The sequence below is a fragment of the Thrips palmi genome, unplaced genomic scaffold, assembly GCF_012932325.1.
Source record: "Thrips palmi isolate BJ-2018 unplaced genomic scaffold, TpBJ-2018v1 HiC_scaffold_1, whole genome shotgun sequence".
In the NCBI taxonomy this organism is placed as follows: Eukaryota; Metazoa; Arthropoda; class Insecta; order Thysanoptera; family Thripidae; genus Thrips; species Thrips palmi.
In genome coordinates, this window is record NW_023144620.1 from 5,440,499 (window position 1) to 5,460,650 (window position 20,152).

Sequence of the window (20,152 nt, forward strand, 5' to 3'; positions counted from 1 at the left end):
TACTGTTTCCTTTTTAACCATCAGGCTTTTACTCAAGGGGGAATAGGATGAATGAAACAAGAAAAGAAACAATTCTTAATTACCTTCCATGTTTATTCAAACACAATGGCAACATAGATCTACTGTCCAGAACAATTCTCCTAATTCATTGGTCTAATTCAAAAGGTGGTAAATTTAATGTACATAGAAATCATTTTCATACTGGGAAGTTCTAACACATATACGTACCCTTTCTTTAAAGAGAGAGAGAAGTGGAGAAAAAAACTACAAATCTCTAGTGTTTATCAAATCACAGTTGATTGCCAGAAAACACATACACACAATGCTCTCTGTTTCAATGCAGAGCATGCTTTAGTTTAGGTGGTCATCGTTTTATAAGCTCTAATCATATTTGTTCAGTCCTCTGATGGGGGAAGACAACAGAGGTGAACAAAATAACAGAATCACAGAAGTTTGTTCCCAGTCAACCAGAACTTTTTTCTAGTCATGAAATTTTGACAAAACGCAAATATTTATCTACCTAAAGGACAATTTTATTCAAATGCTTTAAAATTTAGAATGTTTGACTGGACAGTGAGGTATCCCCCTTGCTCACCGGACGCAACATACTATTTACAGTGTCTACATTTGCGTTCAGGTACAAGCATGCCTAATAAAATGGCACCCACTTGACAGACTACCTCTTCGAAACAGCCTTCATTGACTATGACACTATCGTTTGTTCTCAGAACCTTGGGCATAAAATCAATCCACATTGTGAAAACAAATAGTCTTGCCCCGCCTTGCTGCATCGATGGCCAAGGAAGTGGAGAGGCAGCCCACAGATCAGAATTGACTACATTAAGAATAGAAGTTTTAAACCGAATAGTTTGTTTGGCACATCCTCCGCAACCCAGGTGCGGTGCTTAAAATAGCTTAAAATATGGAAGCTCTAAAGGGAATGACTGACTTAAGCCGACTGTACACGACACTCAATGCATCAAGGACTCTATCCAACTAGCTACAACAGTGGCAAATTTGAATGGACTAAGACTTTGAGCTAAGAAGAGCTGGACTCAAAAAGAGAGCACCCTCTTCGATAAATATTCCCGATACAGGGAAAGAGACACAACTGTGGTCTGTGTTACACCACCACTGTCAATATTCTCTCAAGGAATCATACAAATTTAGCAAACAAATGCAGAACCTTATTTGACCTTAACGGCCGTACTACATTCACACTACTCACGCAATGCATGTCAATCACAAAGCATACTGCTAAATTCTTATTTTAAAATCTAGATCACAATGTATTACAGTTTGAGTTATAAATAAGGGTATTTACTTAAATACAAAAAAAAAGTCTACCACATTGAAACTTCCCGATGCTTGTCTTCAAGTCCAGCTGTGCTTCTCCTGAAACAGAACAAAAGAAATTTATAAAAATAAAATGTTTCCAAGATCAAACCAAATTGATGAACAATATAGAGCTGTCAGACCTTAGAGCAGGATGGTGTGGAATTTTCACTTCTTGCTGTTCTTGGTCAGAGGGTCGCCTCGGCTGTGTCCCCTGCGGCTGTTGTGGTTGTTGCTGTGATGGAAGTGTTTGTTGTTGTTGTTGCTGCTGCTGTTGCTGCAGCAAAAGCTGCTCCTGGTGCTGCCTGAGCAGTGAGGACTGCCGCTGCGGGGGCGGCAGGTTGCTGAAGGACACCCTCACGCTGGAGGCCGTGCTGGACGCCGAGTCCTGGGAGTCGGTCCGGCGGAACGCAGCCACCTGCAAAACCAGTCGCATTGGACAGACAATTGCAGGACCCTGTGCATCACCGGAGGCCTCGGCCCGGCCGACTTGGAGACTTACCCTGGGGGGCTGCAGGCGGGGCTGCCGCTGGAAGGGGTAGCGCCACGGCGACTTGGGCGGGTCGAGCTCGAAGGCGTCGTTGTCCAGCCCCTGTCGCAGCCCCAGCTGCAACTGCAGCTGCCGCTGCTCCTCCTGCTGCTTGTCCTTGTCGCGGCGCGACAGGCGGCGCAGGATGCGCGAGCCCAGCGCCGAGGGCCGCTCCAGGCTGGGCTTGCCGCGCGACTCCTCGATGATGATGTGCCGGTCGTACGGCGTGTCGTAGTCCACCTCGAGCACGGTGGAGAAGCGGTGCGGGAAGAGCACGTCGAACGCGGCGATGAGGAAGCCCAGCAGCAGGCACAGCGCGCCCGCCACCATGACCAGCCAGAAGCACCAGCCCAGGTGGAAGGGCAGCGAGGCGCCCTCGAAGCGCACCATGAGCTGCGTGCGCGGAATCAGGCTCCAGTACACCAGGTCGGCGAACAGCATGAGGCTGCCGGTGGCGGCCAGGCAGTACGCGCCGTAGCGGGGCACCACGATGAGAAGCAGGTTGGACAGCATCCACGCCGCGAACGACGTCCTGCAGAACATGAACAACACCGTAATGTCAGTGGTGGGGGCAGAAGCCTCGTCGCCGGGCATTCCAGGGTCGCGGAGAGGGCGAGACTCACCACAGCAGGATGCCGCAGTAGTAGCCCGCGCGGCGGTACTGGCCGCCCCAGGAAAAGCCCTCCTGGCCGAGGGACAGGGACTCGGCCACGGTGAGCAGCGGGAAGGGCAGGCCGCGCACCAGGCCGTCCCGGTAGCCCTGCCGCATGTCGCCCGGGCCGCCCCACCAGAAGCGCTCGTTGAAGTCGATGTCCTGCGGCTCGGTGCGGTTCGCCTCGGGCAGCGCGCGCAGCGTGATGTTGACATGGTTCAGGCCGATGTAGGCGCCCACCTCGGCGCGGAGGCGCTCCTTGGAGAAGGCGCGGTACGTGGCCGTCACCTGGTTCTTCGCCACGTGCCAGCTGGAGCCGTGGCACGTCACTGCAAGCAAGCGCAAGCAAGGGAATGGTCAGCCTGCTGCACTCAGAGGGCGCGGCGCGCGGGGCAAGGACGTTGCAGGAGAGCCTTGCAGGGCGCCTGCGGAAGGCGGGGTAGGCCGCACCGCAACGCGCGCGCGCCCGGCGGGTCGGCCCAGCTGCACGGCGGCAGACAGCGGGCCTCGGTTCGAATACCGCCGCGGGGAAGCCGGTTTTTGCTCCCGTGCCGCTTGAGGTAGGTCGGGTTGGGTCGGATCGGCGAGGCGGGGCTTCGGTGGAGGACTTGGTCACCGCCAGGCCAGCCGAGAAATGTCAGTGGAAAGACCGCGCTGCTCGCCGCGCGCCAGACCGCGCCAGACGCCCTCCCCTTCCCGCGCGCCCTTTTCGAGGTGTCGGTATGCGGCCTCCGCGGCCTGGCCGACCTCTCCGCGACCTCCGCGACCTCCGCGACCTCCAGCCCGAGCCGCCCGGGTCGCCGCGCAGCCATTTTCATTTTCATCACAGCTGGCGGACCCTGGCGGGCCGGGCCTGTCGGCTGGGTCGAGGAGGACGCCCAAATGGTTCCCAGATCTGCGAATCAAGTTCCGGCCTCTCTGGATGAGATTTACGTTTAGAAAAGGCACTCGCAAAGCTCGCGAACGCACACGGCGACGATCGAACCGGCGCCAATTATCATCACAGATGAGAGGCGGGCAGCGAGCGGTCCAGCGCATGACATAACTCATTAGCATGTTTGCGGCAGTGTTACGACCGCTCGCTGTGTGTGTGTGAGTGCGCGCGCGTGTTCGTCGTGTGTGAGCACATACTTGACAAAGCGTCGCGACGCGCTCCTTCTGCCAGAGAAAGTGAAGTTGACGGGAGGGGAGGGGACCGCTCCAGGGAGGGCACAACGCACTGTCGCAGAAGTCAAATAACTCACCTAGAATCACAGTGCCGACGAACAGGCTGAAGGTGACACTGCTAAAAGTGGTAAACCTCTGAAAACGGGAAAGAAAAATTGGAAAGTGTGAGTAACGTGGCGAAACTGCTCGAGTGCCTTGGCTTCACTGGTGGCCGTCGCGGACAGTACCTCCTTGCGGACGCCCGGGAAGATGACGAGGAAGGCGATGAAGAGGGTGCCGGCGGCCAGGTACAGGGTGGCCGCCGTGACGTCCCCCGTGACGGGCGTGCGGTTGGCATGGCTGTAGAGCGTGGGGCCGCCGTCGACGCGGGACAAGTCGAACCAGCCCTTCATGCCGCCTCTCTGGGAACAGAAAGCAGGGACAGTTAGGCCCACGCCGAAAGCGGCAGGGTGGCAGGGCACACCGCGCTCGGGACTGCGCCGCGCCCTCGGCCGCGCCCTCGGCCGCGCCCGGACTCACGCAGGGGCAGGAGCACTCCATGATGGCGGCTGGCGTGGTGGTGCGCAACGGTGTGGTTTGGGGCGGTCCGCGCGGCGTCGCCGACTTCCCCGAATGGCACTACGGCACTCCAGCAAGGCGCGCGCGCGGCTCGCTATGGTCGCCCCAAAAGCTCTGCGCGGCGCCTCGCGCGCATCCGTGCATCGCCAGCCTATCGCGAAACCGCGACCCGCGAGCGGAAAGGCAAACCCCGCCTCTGCTTCTCTCACTCTCATTTTTCCCTTTCCATTTCGATCCGCGGAAACGACGCGCGCGATGTGGTGGCGATCGCCGTCGCGATAGCGCACGCGCGGACGTGTGCAGTGTGCCGGCAGCGGGTCGTCGCTCTGTCTCTCTCGCGCCCACACGGGGCGCGCCGATTGCTAGCGAGACAGAGCGACGCTCGGAATCACTCTCGCGCAGCACGCGTCGCGGTTATTCGCAGATCGGGAAGTGGGGGGGCTGCCGACAGCGGCGTCGGTCATCAACGTCTCGAGCGGCACGGCGGCACGGCGGCACGCGCCACGCCGATAAACAGTGGCGGCGGCGCGGCAAGGTCCACCGGAAAAAAATGTCGGAAAGGCAACGCGTTTCGCAGTTGTTCGCTTCGCCTTGACGGACCCATTTTTTCCGTTTAGGGGTCAGGGGGAGAGGGTGGAGTGGGAGGGCGAAGAATTGACGAGCTTTTAAGCTTTTCCTCCGTGACCGTGAGGCGCGAGGGTGCAACGGCACGGCGGGCACGGTGTGCACGCCGCTCGTGGCGGACATGACACCGCCAAGTCAGTCGACCGCCGGGAAGGTCAGGCAGCCGGCCAGGCAGGCAGGCAGCGCGGCCGGACTGCGGACTGCAGCTGTGTCACGACTCGACTCGCTGTCATCCAGCGGAAAGATTAAAGATTCAAGGAAAGGGTCCGAGCGAGAGCTTTACTTATGGCAGTCATAAACTCGGCGCGCGGCCCGCGGGCTTGCCTTGGAGCCTCCGACTCCGACTCCGAGGCTCGAGGTTCGATGGGTTCGACTGGCGAGGACAACAATGACCGGCGTGATACCCGCGGCCTGCGGCGTCACTGCCGATTCCTCCCACCGCTCTTCCTACCCCTCCCCCTTCCCCTCTCCCCGCGCCGCGCACACACTTGCACAATCCACGCAAACTGCTTCCGCAACGTGTGGGTCGGGCAGCAGACTCATTCCGAGAGTCGTCGCTCTGTCTCTCTCGCACCTATACGGCACGCCCCGTGAGTGCGAGAGAGACAGAGCGACGAAAACGACTCGCGGAATCAGTCTCGGGCCGCGCCTGGCGCTGGTCGCCGAGGAGGGAAACGAGAGGATGATGGGACCGGCCGGGGGGAGGGAGGGAGGGGGCACTGTCGAGTCAGCCGCGAGGCACCGTGAGGCGGGCGGCGGCGCGGGCGCGGGCAGGCCCCGCGTCGCGGCCACCCGGACTCGGGTTTGGGACGTCTGGAAGCAACTGGCGCTCTGAATTACATTGCATTCATTCCCCAAGCAGTGTTCGTTGCCCCCCCCCCCCTCTTTCCCTACCTGCACCCGCACCCGGCCGGGCCGGCTCCGGCTAGATCATAAGCAGCCGGCTCGCGACCGTGATTGTTTGGCCACCTCGGCGGCCAGCGCGGCCAGGGCAGCGCCCTCTAGAAAGGGAGCAGGCAGATCATTAAGCGGCCAAGCAGCAAGCAGCCCTGGCAGCCCTGGCAGCCCTGGCTGGCCCGAGCGTGATCGGCAACACCTTAGCCAAGCCGCTGGCCGATTCCACGGCAAATAAATCGCCCCGTTCGGCCCCGCTCTGTCTCTCTCGCACCCCTGCGGCCCTGCGGGACGCCCCGTGAGTGCGAGAGAGACAGAGCGAGGCAGCCTGCCGGCCGGCCGCCGTGACGCGGACATCGGACACCATTCGGACACGCGGAGCAGGAAAACAAGGCCCTCATCAGTGACCGCGGCGCAATTGTAATTGTAATTTTTGGCCGAACGCCAATCTCGGCGGTAATCTTTGTCCCCATTCCGCACGCCAGAAGTCGCAGCCAGCCAGACAATCCCTCTTTTTCGACAGCGGCGTTTCGGCCCGCCGCCGCGCTGCCATGGCCCCGAGGCCCCGAGGCCCCACGGCCCCATGGCTCTGCCTTGGCTCTGCCTTGGCTCTGCCATGCGCAAGGCGGACAGGACAATTGCAGTGGCGCGTCCAGGACTTCCAGGACGCGCTGTCGCCCCGCCCACCCGTCCCCGGCGGTCCCCCGAGCCCCGCCCTGGCGCCATGTCAACGCCACGTCCTGGAGGGGCATCGCGTCGGGGAGGGCGGCCCCCTGAAATGCGTGGTGCCGAAACCGCGTCTCAAAACCCGGAAATGGCGACAAAAACGACGGCCTTTTCCCGCGAGGTTATCCGCGATTTAGCAGTGTCGCGGACGAGCGCTGTTCGCCCTTGAGGCTGGAGCGGGAGGCTTGAGCCGCCGCGGGCGGGACACTGGATACTCACTCAGGCTCGGAACCTCCAAAGGTTCATGACGGGTTCGAGGTACGGGGGCGCCCGCGCATGGATGCTGCAACAGAGACGAAAACCTCAATAATCTCTCGTGTCCAAACCGTCTTTGCAAGCACTTTGTTTTCACAACGAAACGAAAACAAAAACAAGCGTTGGCGCGTGCCCTACATTGAGGCCGCGTAATTTGGGCCGCCCGTTTGGCAAAGTGTGTATTAGGGCGCTGGGCCTGGCGCGTGGCTGCCTCGCCTCGGCGCCGCGGCCGCGAACGCCACGATAGTCGTGAGCGGACTTCGGCTACTCTGCTGCCGAGGGTCCACTGTCCAGTCCCGGCCGTCCAGGCCGTCCAGGGGCCGTGGACGCAACGCAGGGCACCCAGCTGCACGTGTAGCAACGGAATATGAAATGGCGGCGTAGGGCAGGCCAGCGGCAGGCCACCGGCAGGCCAGCACCTGATTAAAGGATCCCACGACTCTACACGCTATTCTTTCATCCAGCACAGCAGCGCGCGCCAGCGTCCCCCTCCCCTCTTTATCCGAGTCGAGTTTTCACATTCCTTCGTATTGTTGTAGTTGGTGTTGTTGTTGTTGCTGTGGGTGTTGCCGGGTCCACACGTGTTGCGCGTTGCGGTAGTTTTCCGCGCGACCACACTGTCCGTCCCGAACGCACCGTCCTCCGCACAATCCTTTTTGTCGGATTTGGCGGTGGGTTGCGCCGCCAACTTCACACTACTTGAACTTGTTGGCGTGGAGGCGGCCGGCTTTTTCGCTCTTTTTTGAGGAAACGGCGGCTTGTGTGAGTGTGTACAGTGTAGGGGCGCTTTGCACGCTTTGCATACAGTGCCCGGCGGAGTGGCGTGGAAGTGTGCGCAGCGACATAGATGGACATCTACGTGGGCATTTGTGTGCGTGCTTGTGTGAGCGGCGGAAGCGGGTATCTGCGTGCTGCATCTCCTGCTATTGGCTGAGCCTACGACGACGCCAGGCACGCTCTGCTGCCTGCGGACTGATTCCGAGAGTCGTTTTCATCGCTCTGTCTCTCTGGCGCCGGACGCCCCACGCGTGCGAGGGAGACAGGGCGACTCTCGGAATCAGCACTGCGCTCCAGTCCGGTCAAGTTCAATCGGCGAGCCATCCTACGCAACGCACTCTCAGGCACAGGCGTCGCTGGAGCGTTGTTGCTGCAGGCTTGGAGGCACCCGTTACGGGTGCGAGAGAGGCAGACCGACGGGACGCTCCGCTCGGAATCAGCCTGCTGAGGGGGAAGGCTCCATAAACAGTGTGCGCGCCGCGCCGATTCGATCTGCGCGCACACACACTCACGCTCACACACTCACACTGCGGCTACCGTGCGCGCTACAGGGAGCGGACTTCCAGTGCAGACAAAGGATGCTTGCACAGCCCCCTATTAGACGCTTGTAAAAAGTCGTGACTCTAATGGGAAGATTGAATAAACGGCTGCAAGTGCTCTGAGTGAGTTTGTGTGTGTGTGTGTGAGAGAGAAAGAAACAGCGAGTGTGTCTCCACGTCGCGTGTCGTCCAGTCGCCTCACGGCAGAACGCGCACCGCCCCGCTCCCGTTCCTTCGGCCCCCTCTAGGACGGCCCAGTGGCGGTTGCGACAGTTAACCCCAGTCGTATCGCTGTACCCCCACGGGGCCCACGCGGCCGTCGTGAACGGAGAGAGACAATGCCATTCCCAAAGATAAAGAGAAGCCTGTCTTTTTGATGTGGAATAATGCATACCTCCGCAACTCTGTAAGCCCGCTCGCTCGCTCGCCGGCCGGCGCCGCGCCGCTGGCTCCACGCGCAAGGCGCCGAGGCGCCACCACGCGCACAGTGGAGTGGTGGCGAGCGGCGCCGTCCTTGCGGCCAGGCGCGGCCAGGCGCGGCAGTCGCTCTGTCTCCCTCGCACTCACGGGGCGTGCCGTATGGGTGCGAGGGAGACAGAGCGACGAAAACGGCTCTCTGAATCAGTGTGCAGGCCGGCGGGGCGGCGGGGCGGCGGGGCACGGACCGTGGCGCGGCGCCTCACCAAGCAGCGAGTCAGCAGCGAGTCAGCAGCCGGCCGAGGTTTTGATTAAGGCCGCCTTAGCCAGCTTGGCGGCGTTCGGCACTGCAAGTTGGAAGTGCTCGAGACAACAACTTCGGGAACCTCAAACCGGGCCTGGGCGGCCGTCCATCATCGGGCAGTTAAACACAGACATCCCGGAGGCCCTTTCGGCGCGTCGAGATCTCGAGATGAGCCATCGAGCCTCGCCTGCCTTAATCTTGGACGCTGCGCGCGGGGTCTGCTGGCCGTCCGTAAAGCCATGGTAAAGCCGAGGTGAGGCAAATTGATCAGACAGGTGTTACGCCACGGAGCTCACATTCACTCTCTGTCTCACTCACACACAATCACGCACACACACACACACGCTCAAGGAGGAGGAAAGCCGCAGCAAGTGCGTCTTCAGCAAAAGACCCCGAACGGCCGTCGTGAAGTCACGTAAGATATTGAGGCATAATGGCACTCGGACCCCGAGCTGCCCCGGGCTGCCAGCTCGGCCTGGGCTGCCTGCAGCCTGCAGCCGCAAATCCGCAGCCAGCGTGCACGCGGGGAAGACGAGCTTCAAGAGAGATGGATAGGCCGGGCTGCGCTCAACCTGTACACCATCTCGACCACCACCGCCACCGGCCACTCGTCTCCGGACAAAAATATCTCCACAGACAGAGACAACCGTACGGACTACCGGGAACACAATAAAGTCGTTTAATCTCCTTCGAAAAAGGGGCATTGAGCTTAAGCTTCAGTGCCAAGAAACCATCGAAAAAGTAGTCAAGCGCAAGAGGTGATTGAACCACCTCAAAAGCTCATAACCAAGCGCGCTTTTCAAACTGACGCAATGATTCCGACTCGGCCGCGCTGCGCTCTCATCACAGCCCTCCGCACTCACACATTCACACATGCCAAAAAAGGCACATTTCCCTTCCTCACGCTCATCAACACCTTTAATTGGGCTGTGTGGATTCGGAAGGCATCCCGGTCCAGTGCCCAGGATGTATGGGAGAGGGTTCTGGCGCCAAAGTTGGGGCCGCACAGCTCGCAGAGCACTCGGAAAAATGATTATCAGTTCTGCTTTGAGTAGACGCTCGAAGCATGCTTCGGGCCTCGGGAGGAGCTCTCGCTCGGCAGACGCGGCGCGGGCAGTGCCACCGCCCCGCCACGCCCCGCCACGCCCCGCCGAGCCCCGCCACGCCGCCCAGCGTCGTCCTTGGGCCTTCCTTTTTATTTCCGGGACTTCCGGGACGGAATGACGATGACACGCAGCATGCCATAGCCTAATGCAATGCGTACACCGCAAGCGCCAGCCAAGGTTCAAATACCCACTAATCAGAATTTTTTTTTCTCCAAGTTTTTATTGTTTTTGTTTTTTTAATCATAGGTTGTGTCCAGCCTAGCTCTCGTACAAAGGCAGACGAGAACAGTAGACTTCAAAACGCAGAAAAACATAGGCTGCAGGCCTGATGCGTGTGGTTGAGTCAGGGCAGGCAGGCCAAGGCGCCGTGGTTCCCCCATTCCACGCACCGCCATTAGCCGCGCCACTGCACTGCTCATGACTGCATTTTGCGGCGGTGCGACGATAACGCAGTCACTTGGTTTCCTGCATCATCGCTGATTGGCTGCACGCTGTGCCGACCGCCAACACGGCCGACACGCCGACCAGCACGGCGACCGCAGCGCGCCGTCATCACGCCGACCATCACGCCATTTGCTGTAATGCTCCGCGTGAGGTTCATCGGCCGGAATACGGAACGGGCCGCGGAGGAAGAAAAAGGAAAAACCTTCCACCGCTAACGTCGCGTCGCCGCGTCGCCGCCGAGGGGCAGCGGGCGGAGTCGTGGTTGTCTTTGCCTCGCCCACACCTCCCTCCGCTTTTGAAGCCGCAGACAAACATTTGGCGCCAAAACGGCGGGCTTGGAGCGACCGGAGCGCGCCGTCGACGGCGCGGCGGTGGAGCCCTCGGAGCCCCCGGCGGGTAGGCCGCACCGCCACGCGCCGGTGCGTGGAGCAGCAAGGGTTGCCTACCCGGCGGCCGTTAGGCGCGAAGGCACGGCGACGATGGAGTCCTAGGACTCCAGGCGACGGCGGCGTCAAGCCGCGCAGCTTTCGCCTTTCGCCGGGGCTGGCAGGCAGCACTGAGACCCAGACCCAGGACGGCAGGTGATAAGGGATAAGACAATGGAATGGAGCCCAGCGGTAAGGGTCCCCGGCCCAGACCGGAGGACCCCCTCCACGTCGAAACGAACAGCCGTCGCGCTTTCGTCGTCGTCTCCCTCGCACTCGGGGGGCCGGACGCGTGAGGCGCGAGGGAGACAGAGCGACGGGGCTCTGTTTGAAATGAGCCTGCAGGCAGTTGCCGTCGCCGTGGACCAGGCGAGCTACCCCAGCCTCCAGCCGAGCCGTTCGGTGTTTGGTCCATTAGTGTGGTTTCCAGGACAACGAGCTCGCGATTGCCGCCGCCAGCCCCGCCAGCCCCGCCGCGGCCGTTGCGGCACCGAAACAAACAAAGGAAGTGCCCCGCGGGAAGGGAGTCAGTCGGGGGCTTGGCGGGGCTTGGCCGGGCTTGGCCGGGCTTGGCCACCGAGATGGCATCGACGGCGAGGACCAGGCGCTGGCCCGCTGGCGGCATGGCCATGGCGGGGATGCGGCCCCTTTCAACGCGTGGAAGGGACTGCAGCACTTCCCATCTCCCAGCGCCCTTGGGCCAAGGCCCCGGCCCGTGGGACCCCCGGCGGAGAAAGGCTGTCTGTCTGTAAAAACGTTTTACAAACTAAACCGACTGAAAGTCCGTCAGTCTGGTCGTTAGTTGGTCCGACCGTCCGTCCGACTGTCACGTGACGTCTCATTCTAAATCCGCACTTAGAGGGAACGGCTGGCGGACTGCCCGAGCCTGGCCTTGTCATAGCTAAGGGTGCGCGGCGCGCGCTTGGCTTGGCCTGGCTTGGCGGCGACGGTCTCGCTCACGACGGCGGCGCGGGTCCCACGGCAGAGACGCAGCCAGGCACACTGGCAGCTTCACAGACAGACAGACAGTCAGACACGCCCGGGCCGGCAAGCAGTGATCCCTCGTATTGTCGCCTCAGGCTGAAGGTTTTAGGAGGAAAGCCCGGTAGCCCGGGAGTACAGAGTTCATTTAGGATATATCGACTTCACGCTTTTAATTTGGTCATGTTACGGCTAAGCACGAGGTTGCTAACGCAGGAGGTATAAAGTCGCGCTCCCCGCATGGCAACCGCCTGGCTCCAGGACTTTACCGGACTTTGCCGCGAAGGAGTGGCCGGCTCATCCTGTTGCGGCGTGCCTGGCCGCCTGGCCGGCCCGGCGCCGTGGATCGCGGATCAAAGACGTGACGCGGAGCAGAAGCACGCGAAGGCCAAGGACACGTGGCGCCGCCTGGCGGCCTGGCGCACGCCGCGGCCGCGCGGCCAACTAGATCGGCGCGGCGGAGGGCGGAGGCGGGGCGGGGCGGGGCGGGCGGGGCGGGGCGGTCCAGCGGACTCCGTGGCACGCCGTGGTGCGCCGTGGCGGCGGGGCGATCCGGAAACCGACTCGGTAAATCGGGACGTAATCATCGGTTGCAGCGCCGTGCTCCACGCCGCCGTGCTGCGCCGTGCTCTAACGAGGGGGAGGGGCGCGGTGGTGGCGGCGGCAGGCTGCTGCTGCACTTGTTGTCGGGGAAGGCACCTGTCCGGCCGGCCGCCACGCCGCTCGCTGTGACCGTCCCGTCCGATGCGTCGCGCGACCATGTGCCGGGGAACAGGTTCGTCCACAAATTACGTAAGGCGGTACAGAGTGTGCGTGAGTCCGCCTGTGTCTGTGTGCACAGCACCGCAGCTTCGGAAACCAAAGCGAATGACCAAACGACGCGAACGTGAGGGTCCAGCTTTAGTACTCGATGATGGGGACGCCATCGGCAAGCCATCGGCCGGCTGCTCGGACGCAATGTGATGATGCGACCGGGCCGGCCGCGGCCGCGCCGTACTGGGCAATAAACGCATTGCGAAATGGCGAAGCGGCCTCTGGGGAGGCGGGGCGGGGCAGCCGTCGAGACCTTTGACAAAGTATATTTATGGAGTTGCAGTGTGTGCGATGGGGTTGTCGTTGCGTCAGGATGGCGGTGGGCAAGGCGGTGGGCAAGGCGGTATGTGCAAGGCGGTGGGCAAGGCGGTGGGCAAGGTGGTGGACAAGGCGGTGGGCAAGGCGGTGGGCAAGGCGGTATGGACAAGGCGGTGGGCAAGGTGGTGGACAAGGCGGTGGGCAAGGCGGTGGGCAAGGCGGTATGTGCAAGGCGGTGGGCAAGGCGGTGGGCAAGGCGGTGGGCCCAGCGCGCCCCAGCGCGGTCGATGACACGGACGGCCCAGCCAAGGCCGCGCTGCGGGTGTGGGGGGTAGGCTGCGGGGGCCGTTTAGGCGGGTGCAAAGCAAAAAGAACAAACCGTGAATCATGCGAGGATGTTTCGTGGAAGTCGCGGGTGCATCACAGCGGCACAGCCACGGCCGCGGTCCAGGAGCGCGTGTCTCACTGTGATGCAAGACTCCAGTCGTAAACCCGAATCCCTCGATAAAGTCCTCGAGGAAAACTCCCAGGACCTCCAAACCAGACGGCCAGGCACTTGACTCGCAGCAGAGAATTGACGAAAGATGTGTGACTTTGACTTCAAACCCATGAGTTTGACTAAAGAAGTATGAGTTGACAAAAGACCCTAGAGTTGAGGCTGGGTCTTACTTAAGAGCTGCGACTTACGAGGTGGCTGAGGCTGCTGAGGCTCAAGAACCGGCTCAAGAACAGCCGGCCCATAACTTGCCAGAGAACAAATCTGGTCTTGATAGATCTGTCGTCGCGCGCTTCGCGCCTCGCGAGGCATCTTCACTCGCCATTCATCGCGGCAGACAATCCAGTCACGTCATGTCGCAGAGGCCGAACGGGCCGAACGCATTGATGCAGCGATCGAGCCGAGCCGCACGTCGAGGACGCAGTGCCTGCAGCGCCTGCAATGCCTGCACCAGTAACTGCGTGGCCGGCAAGCTTCCTCGACGAGCCCGTCTGGGCAGGCTGCAGGTTGATTCCGAGCACTGCTCTCGTCCCTGTCTCTCTCGCACTCATGGGGCGTGCCGCGTGCCGCAAGGGCGGAAGAGAGACAGAGCGACGAGAGCAGCAAGGCAGGCCGGCCCTTCGGCACGCCTCGCGGCCGCCCGTTTCCTAGTGTGGTGTTGACATCGATCCTCGTTAAGGGGAGCTGAACGGTCCCACCCATGGACCGCCAGACCACCGCGATGGAGGCTGTCCCAATGTGGTGACAAACACACAAACGAGTTCCTGAGCCAGCTCCCCTTCACGTCTCACGAAGGGGCTTCTTTTTATTATAGAGGGAACTATTAAAACGGAGCAACCTTTTCATCGTGGCTGTCGGTAAGCCGGCTACGTAAATTATGATCTCGAAATTTTTTTGCAGTTAACATGTCCAATGCCATTTTTTTGTACAATTTTTGCACGGTTCAAACGGCTGTCTACGTAAGAAACGCAGCGCACCGTTAGCCTGCTCGCGATCTGTCTTCATTCTCCAGTGTGGGGCGTACCGCACCGCTTCCTGGTGCTACATACCTGCGCGGGTGGAGGGCGCGGTGGCGGCCGCGGTAAATCCTGTGCGTTCGTTTTCCACTGCAGCAGCCGGGCGGTGGCTGTCTGGGCTTGCTGGCTTGCTGGGGCTGCAGCTGGAGGCCGCCGGAGATAGTATTGGCGGGCGGGCCGGAAGCACTCACAGATAACACTAATATACCGGTCTACCGGTGTAGGCGCGCTCTCACACACGCGCACACAGACACAGGCACTTCACTGACACCACTGCACTGGCACTTTGCACTTCATCCAAGGGGCGTCGTCGGCAAGGTGGTCGACGCTGTCGGAGAGGTGCGACGCGGGCTTCGATCTTCGATCTTCGATTCGCGCGCGGGTCGTCGTTGTGGTCGTCGGCGGGTCGCGCGCGGCGGCGGCGTGGCTCGCGCGGCGCAGGTGGTCGGGCAACTGAGGAGGTTGGTTGGGTCCGAGCCCCTTGGGCCCGCAGCACACGGGCCTGCCGGCGTGGCGGCGTGGCGCGGCCGGCTGGGTGGGGGAGGAGAGGCAGCAGCCGGCGCGGTGCGCGGCGTGCCTTGTTGCAGACTTCCAGCCTCTACAGCGTGCGTCCAGTGCGAACCCGTGTCGTGTCGCACGCCGCCGGTCTGCAAGTCTCGAAAGCAACTTCTTTCTGGGACGCTTAGGTCAGGAAAATCGAGAAGTCCAAATTTATTGGGCTGGGCGCCACACGTCGCCGCTAGCTAAACCAATGGAAACTGCTATGGTTCAGAGTTCCGACGACTTGTGACATTTGGTCAACAAACACAGTGGGTGCGACAGTGCCTCCTCGGGGACCCAGGGGGCGGCGGGCCGGGTGACGAGTCGAGGATTGCGATATAGTAATTGGCGACTGTATGCTCTGTGGCGTGACGAGGCGGCATGGCGGCGCGGCGTCGTGTCCACTGCGAGGTCCGAGGTCGCGCCGCCCAGGCCGGCTGCCCGCTGCCCGCCTCTGGCCGTGCATCGAGGTGAATGTCCGGCGGCGTGCTGCGCGGTGCTGCGCGGTGCGGCGTGCGGGGCGTTGCAGAGCGCGCGCTCTCGCGGCACGCCACCGAGCGCGCCTTCAAGGATGGACGGGGACTGCGGGCTCAGTCAGCCGGAGCACTGGGAGAAGGGGGCGGGGGCCTCTGTCCTTCCGGGCAGACGCGGAAAAGTGAAAGATCGGTGAGAGGGGAGCGGGGCAGCAAACATAATGCACGCGGTGCGGCGCGGACGCTGCGGACACGGAAGGGCGCGGGCAGCGCGGGTCGTTCTGTGGGGTTCCCTCGAGGTTCCCTGCGTCGGCCTGCGTCAGCCTCGGCGAATTTCCTTTTGTTGTTTTCCGAGTGGGTTATGCTCGGCCGGGCACGCCTCGCTAACTGCGTGCTGCGTGTCCAGCCCCGCCAGCGAAGAGCCAAGCGCCACGGGCGCACTTTGAGTTGCGCACGGGGCGACCACTCGCAAAATGTTGTGTACACTGGAGCGGCCGAAGGATTGTGCGGAATCGGTCGAAGTTTGATGAACTCTCGTGAAATCCCTTCGAAATCTTGTGAATGTATTCCATGCCCTCCCGGAAGAATCTCGCATAGTTTAGCTGGAAAATCAAGCTTAATCTTATCTTACCTCACAAAATCTGTCTTCTTGAAGAATCCTGTGAACAAAAAAATTTTAAGTTGTACGTAGCTCCCCATGGCGTGTGCAAACTTTTGGCCCGGGCCCCGCTTTGTCCACGGTGACTGCTAGCCGCCGTCCCGCCTGTGCAACTAGACGGCCTGGCCAGACGGCCTGCTGCCCCCCGCGGGGCCCACGGCGGGGCCATGGCGGGGCCACCGGCCAGCGGATCCGAATAGTGAATGGGCTTTGCACAAGAAACTGCCTAATAACTTATCTCCCTTGATTCCACTTCCAGCACGAGGCGCACAATACCCCCATTGTCCGAGAAAACATCGCGGGGGAGACTCGCTGCCGGCGGCCCTTCTCCAGCAGACTCCAGCAGACTCCAGAGGCAGGCAGGCCGTCACCGCGCAGGTGCCCGATTAGCCGCCGCGTCGTCCAGCGGGCCGAATCCGAACAGTGCCACCTTCATTCCGTCTCTCTCGCACTTACGGGCGCCCTCGTTGGGGTGTGAGAGAGACAGAGCGACGAAGCTCTGTTCGGGATCTGTCTTCAGCACGACACTGTCCGTGGAGTGATTCAAGGCTGATCCTGGAGTGAAGATTACCCATATCAGTCCTGGAAAATGGAGTCCGCAAGTCCAGGAAGCGGCGAGCGTGACCAAAAGACTCCAGGACGGCTGCAGTGCGTCCAGTAGCCAGCGGCCTGGACGTGCCGACGCGGCCTGTCGATTTAGACACACAAACGAGGCAATACATTCTCGGCCCAACGCCGCGGCACTGCCAGAGAGAGGAGGAGCGTCTAGTCCATGCAGGTCCAGCGGCCAGCACTCAAACTGCCTCTCTCGCACTGAATGGGACGAGCCTTGAGTGCGAGAGAGACAGAGCGACGAAAACGGCTCTCGGAGTCGGAGGCCTGGAACCTGTCGGCGGTGGAGACTGCAACGCGGGACGGGCCCGCCAGCCCGGCAGCCGGGCCACGCCGCCGCCTGGGCTGCCCTGGGCTGCCTTCGCCTGCCTCGGCAGGGACGACGTCGACGACGTCTTGCGTGGTGCATTCTGGTCACGAAGTCACACCCAATGATTGGCCGGCTAATGTGGCGCGGAGAGAGGCCTGGCGCGGCGCGGCGCGGCGCGGCGCGGATGGGACACCGGTTGGGTCATCCCGGCTCGACTTTGGGTTGTTCGGCTGCCGCGCGGCCGACCACGCGGCCGCTTGTGCAAACCGTCGACCTTTACGGCCACGCAGCGCGCGGCACACGCTCTGTCTCTCTCGCACTCATGGGGCGTCCTGTTTCGGTGCGAGAGAGACAGAGCGGGCTCTGTGAGTTTACTGGGCGGTGGGATTTCAGTAACGATATCTGCCAGAGCGCCGCGCCGCGCCTCTTTGCAGTGACGGTGACGAACAAACCGGAAGCTAATTAAGTCCGGAAGCTGGGTCGCATCGAACTTACTGGCGGCGCCGCGGCGGCGTCGAGCGTGGCGCGGCGCGGCGAGGCCTGGTGAGGCGTGGCGGGGGGCGGCGGGGAGCGGCGCGGCCGAGACGGCTAGGCTGGCGGTGTCCGCCTGGAAAGGCGAGCCCTCCGCTCCGCTCCAATACGACCTTGGGCCGCGTCGCCGCGTCGCCGCGTCCCGCACCGCCAGGCCGCCACACCACGCCGCCAGTGCCCCGCCACGCCCCGCCCCGCCCGGTAGTGGCGGCGAGGCGCCGGGCTGATAGAGTCGATCGGGGTGGGGCGGGGCGGAGCGCGCGTCACATGATCTGCAACAGCTGCTTGCTCCAGCCACGCTCGCCCCACCCGGCTGCCGGAAGCAGCGGCAACAGCTCGGCTCATGAGTGCCGCATGCCCCGCGTGTCTTCGTGTCTTCCAGCCCGCGCCGCCCCCGGACCATCCGTCCAGTGGTGGCGAGCAGAGCTGGTAAAGCCACCAATGTAAATTTTGCACTACGACGCGCGCGTCGCTGGTTCGCGACGGGTCGTAAAACATCCAACAGCAGCAGCGGGCAGGCGATTACCCTCCAGGACGAGCTCGCGGCCGCGCGACCGCCACTGGGAGCGCCGCGCCAGGCAAACGCGACGCGCCCCGCCCCGCCACAGTGGCGTGGCCACACATCGCGGCGGCCGTAAGCTCGTTTTATGCAGTGCCGCCAACCCACGGCCCCGCGGGCCCCCAAGTACCTGTTGTTGCCGTCCGCCCGGACTCGGGCCGGACTCGGGCCGGACTCCACCGAGAGCATGACAGTCGTTTGCAGTCATGCTCGGGCTTTTGATGGCGCGGCCGAAAACATGACGTGGAAATTACGGGGAATTCGCCACCCGCCGCGGGTGGGCCGCTGCCAGGGCTGGTGCCACCCAGCAGCCTTCGCCGCTCTGTCTCTCTCGCACCCCTACGGAGTGCCCGTGCGCGAGAGAGAGAAAGGGGCGAAAACACTGAAAGTTCGGAATCAGGCTGCCAGGACGCCGTTGTTGTTTCCGTGGGGCCGGCGGCGGGGGCTGGGCGGGCTGGGGCTGGCCTGGGCCGGCCGCGTGGTTTGTTTCACCTCGCCGCGGAGCGCCGCGAAGTGCAGCACCACACCACTGGCAGCACCGAGGTGGCCCAGCCTGCCCATCGGCTGTTGGGCAAGCTTGGCAAGCCTGGCAAGCCGAAGCCTTGCCGCGGAGCACCGCACGCCCGGCCCGCCAGCCTCACGAAAATACGGCCGGGATAATATAATCCCGCTCTGTAAATCCGTGCCAAGGTTTGGCTCGTGGACTCTGGGGCCCCTCGGAGGGCGAGGGCTAAGCGACTTCACTCGCCAGTGACAATAAAGATCCAGACACACGCGCAAAAAGCACGGGAGTGCATAGCGAATTCGAACCCGCGTCGGCGAGGCGCGACGCCAACGCACCCCGCTGCGTAGGTCCGTGGTGGGGGCCGGGTTGACCACGAGCAGGGGCAGCAGTGGCGGTGCGCGCCAACGCGGAAGAGCACAGCGCGTGCCTCCACCGCGCTGCACTGCCCGTGCACTTTGCCGAGCCGGCGAGGTTTCGCAGTCGACTTGTAATCGAAAGGTGAAGACAATTATGTGCAGGCCGGGCAGGCCGAGGTGCGCAGCCCGCAGCAGCCGTCTTGCCGGACGCCCGCCGCGCACCTCACGCCGAGCCTCTCAGAAGAGTCGCTCTGTCTCTGTCACTCTCATGAGGCACACCGTGACGGCGCGAGAGAGACAGAGCGACAAACCACGCGGCTGCAAATAGCCGTGCGAGGCGGCTCGATCGTCGCCGCCTCGTGTAACAGGTGCGCCTGGTTGCTATGACAACGGGGAGGGGCGTGTCGAGGCGGGCGAGGCGAGGCGAGCGTGGCGCCGGGGGCCCTCAGGTGCAGCGGCCTTGCTCAAGGGCAGCCCCAACTGGGGCCGCGGCCTGGCGGCCTGGCGGCCTGAGCCCGGGCCGGCCCGCTCGAGCCCGCTCTCCCGCGCCATCGCGGGGCTCGAGGGCCGTCTACTCGTTTACTTGGGCCGCTTGGGCGGAGAGGAGAGTGTGGACCGACTTGCCGCTTGCGCAATGCCGCCTGCTTGCACTTGCACGTGGCACTGCTCCAGCAGGAAGGCGTGCTCGGCGTAGTGCTGGCGGTGCGTGGGCCGGCAAACGTGCTGCCCGCTGCCGTAGGTAAATAATCAAACAGCGAAATGGACAACAGGCGAGGCCGCGGGAAAAGGAAGAGCTCCCCGCCGGTGTGGCGGCGTGGCGGCCGAGCTCCGCGTTGTCGTCCTGCGGCGCACCATCCTGGCCGCGGTGTGCACCTGCAGCAGCGCCTCTCCCGCAGGTTGATCGGCCCGGCCCGGCCCGCCCCGCCCCCCGCTTGCCGCGGCTTGCCACTGGCCGACTGAGGCGAGGCAGTGCGGCGGCGGGGAGGCCCGGCGGGGCGCTGGCGGGCTGCTCGCGTAACCGCTGCAGGAAGATATGGGTCGTTGCGTCACCACTTTCGCTGCGAGACACTTTCCTTCCACGGCCCCCTCTGGCCCTGCCGCTCATGGGGGGCACGGCCCGGCACGGGGCATCGCGGCGTGGCGCGGCGCTGTACGCGTCGTGTCGAAGTGGGCTGAAGAAGCGGGCCACCGCGCCGCGCCGCGCTGACGCCGCGCCGTGTCGGCGAACAGGAAAACGGGGTCATCCTGCGCTCCGCTCGCTCCGCTCCTCGCTCCTCCTGGCCGGCTCTGTG

General features: G+C 62.5%; 1 protein-coding gene across 2 annotated transcripts; it reads right to left on the reverse strand.

Annotated features, from left to right (window-relative positions):
* Positions 1-72: 72 nt before the first annotated feature.
* Positions 73-14,756, reverse strand: LOC117642092 (dual oxidase maturation factor 1). Of its 2 annotated transcripts, XM_034380057.1 has the most exons (8): positions 14,350-14,756; positions 6,705-6,768; positions 3,911-4,084; positions 3,761-3,818; positions 2,488-2,845; positions 1,838-2,396; positions 1,479-1,753; positions 73-1,395 (listed from the first exon to the last, which is right to left on the reverse strand). In XM_034380057.1, the coding sequence occupies exons 3-8, from the start codon at positions 4,073-4,075 to the stop codon at positions 1,344-1,346; spliced, it is 1,467 nt and encodes a 488-aa protein (XP_034235948.1). In that variant the 5' UTR covers positions 4,076-4,084; positions 6,705-6,768; positions 14,350-14,756; the 3' UTR covers positions 73-1,343. The 2 variants fall into 2 exon arrangements, with proteins under 2 accessions (XP_034235948.1, XP_034235858.1); XM_034379967.1 differs by lacking the exons at positions 6,705-6,768; positions 14,350-14,756 and adding an exon at positions 4,203-4,433.
* Positions 14,757-20,152: the final 5,396 nt, after the last annotated feature.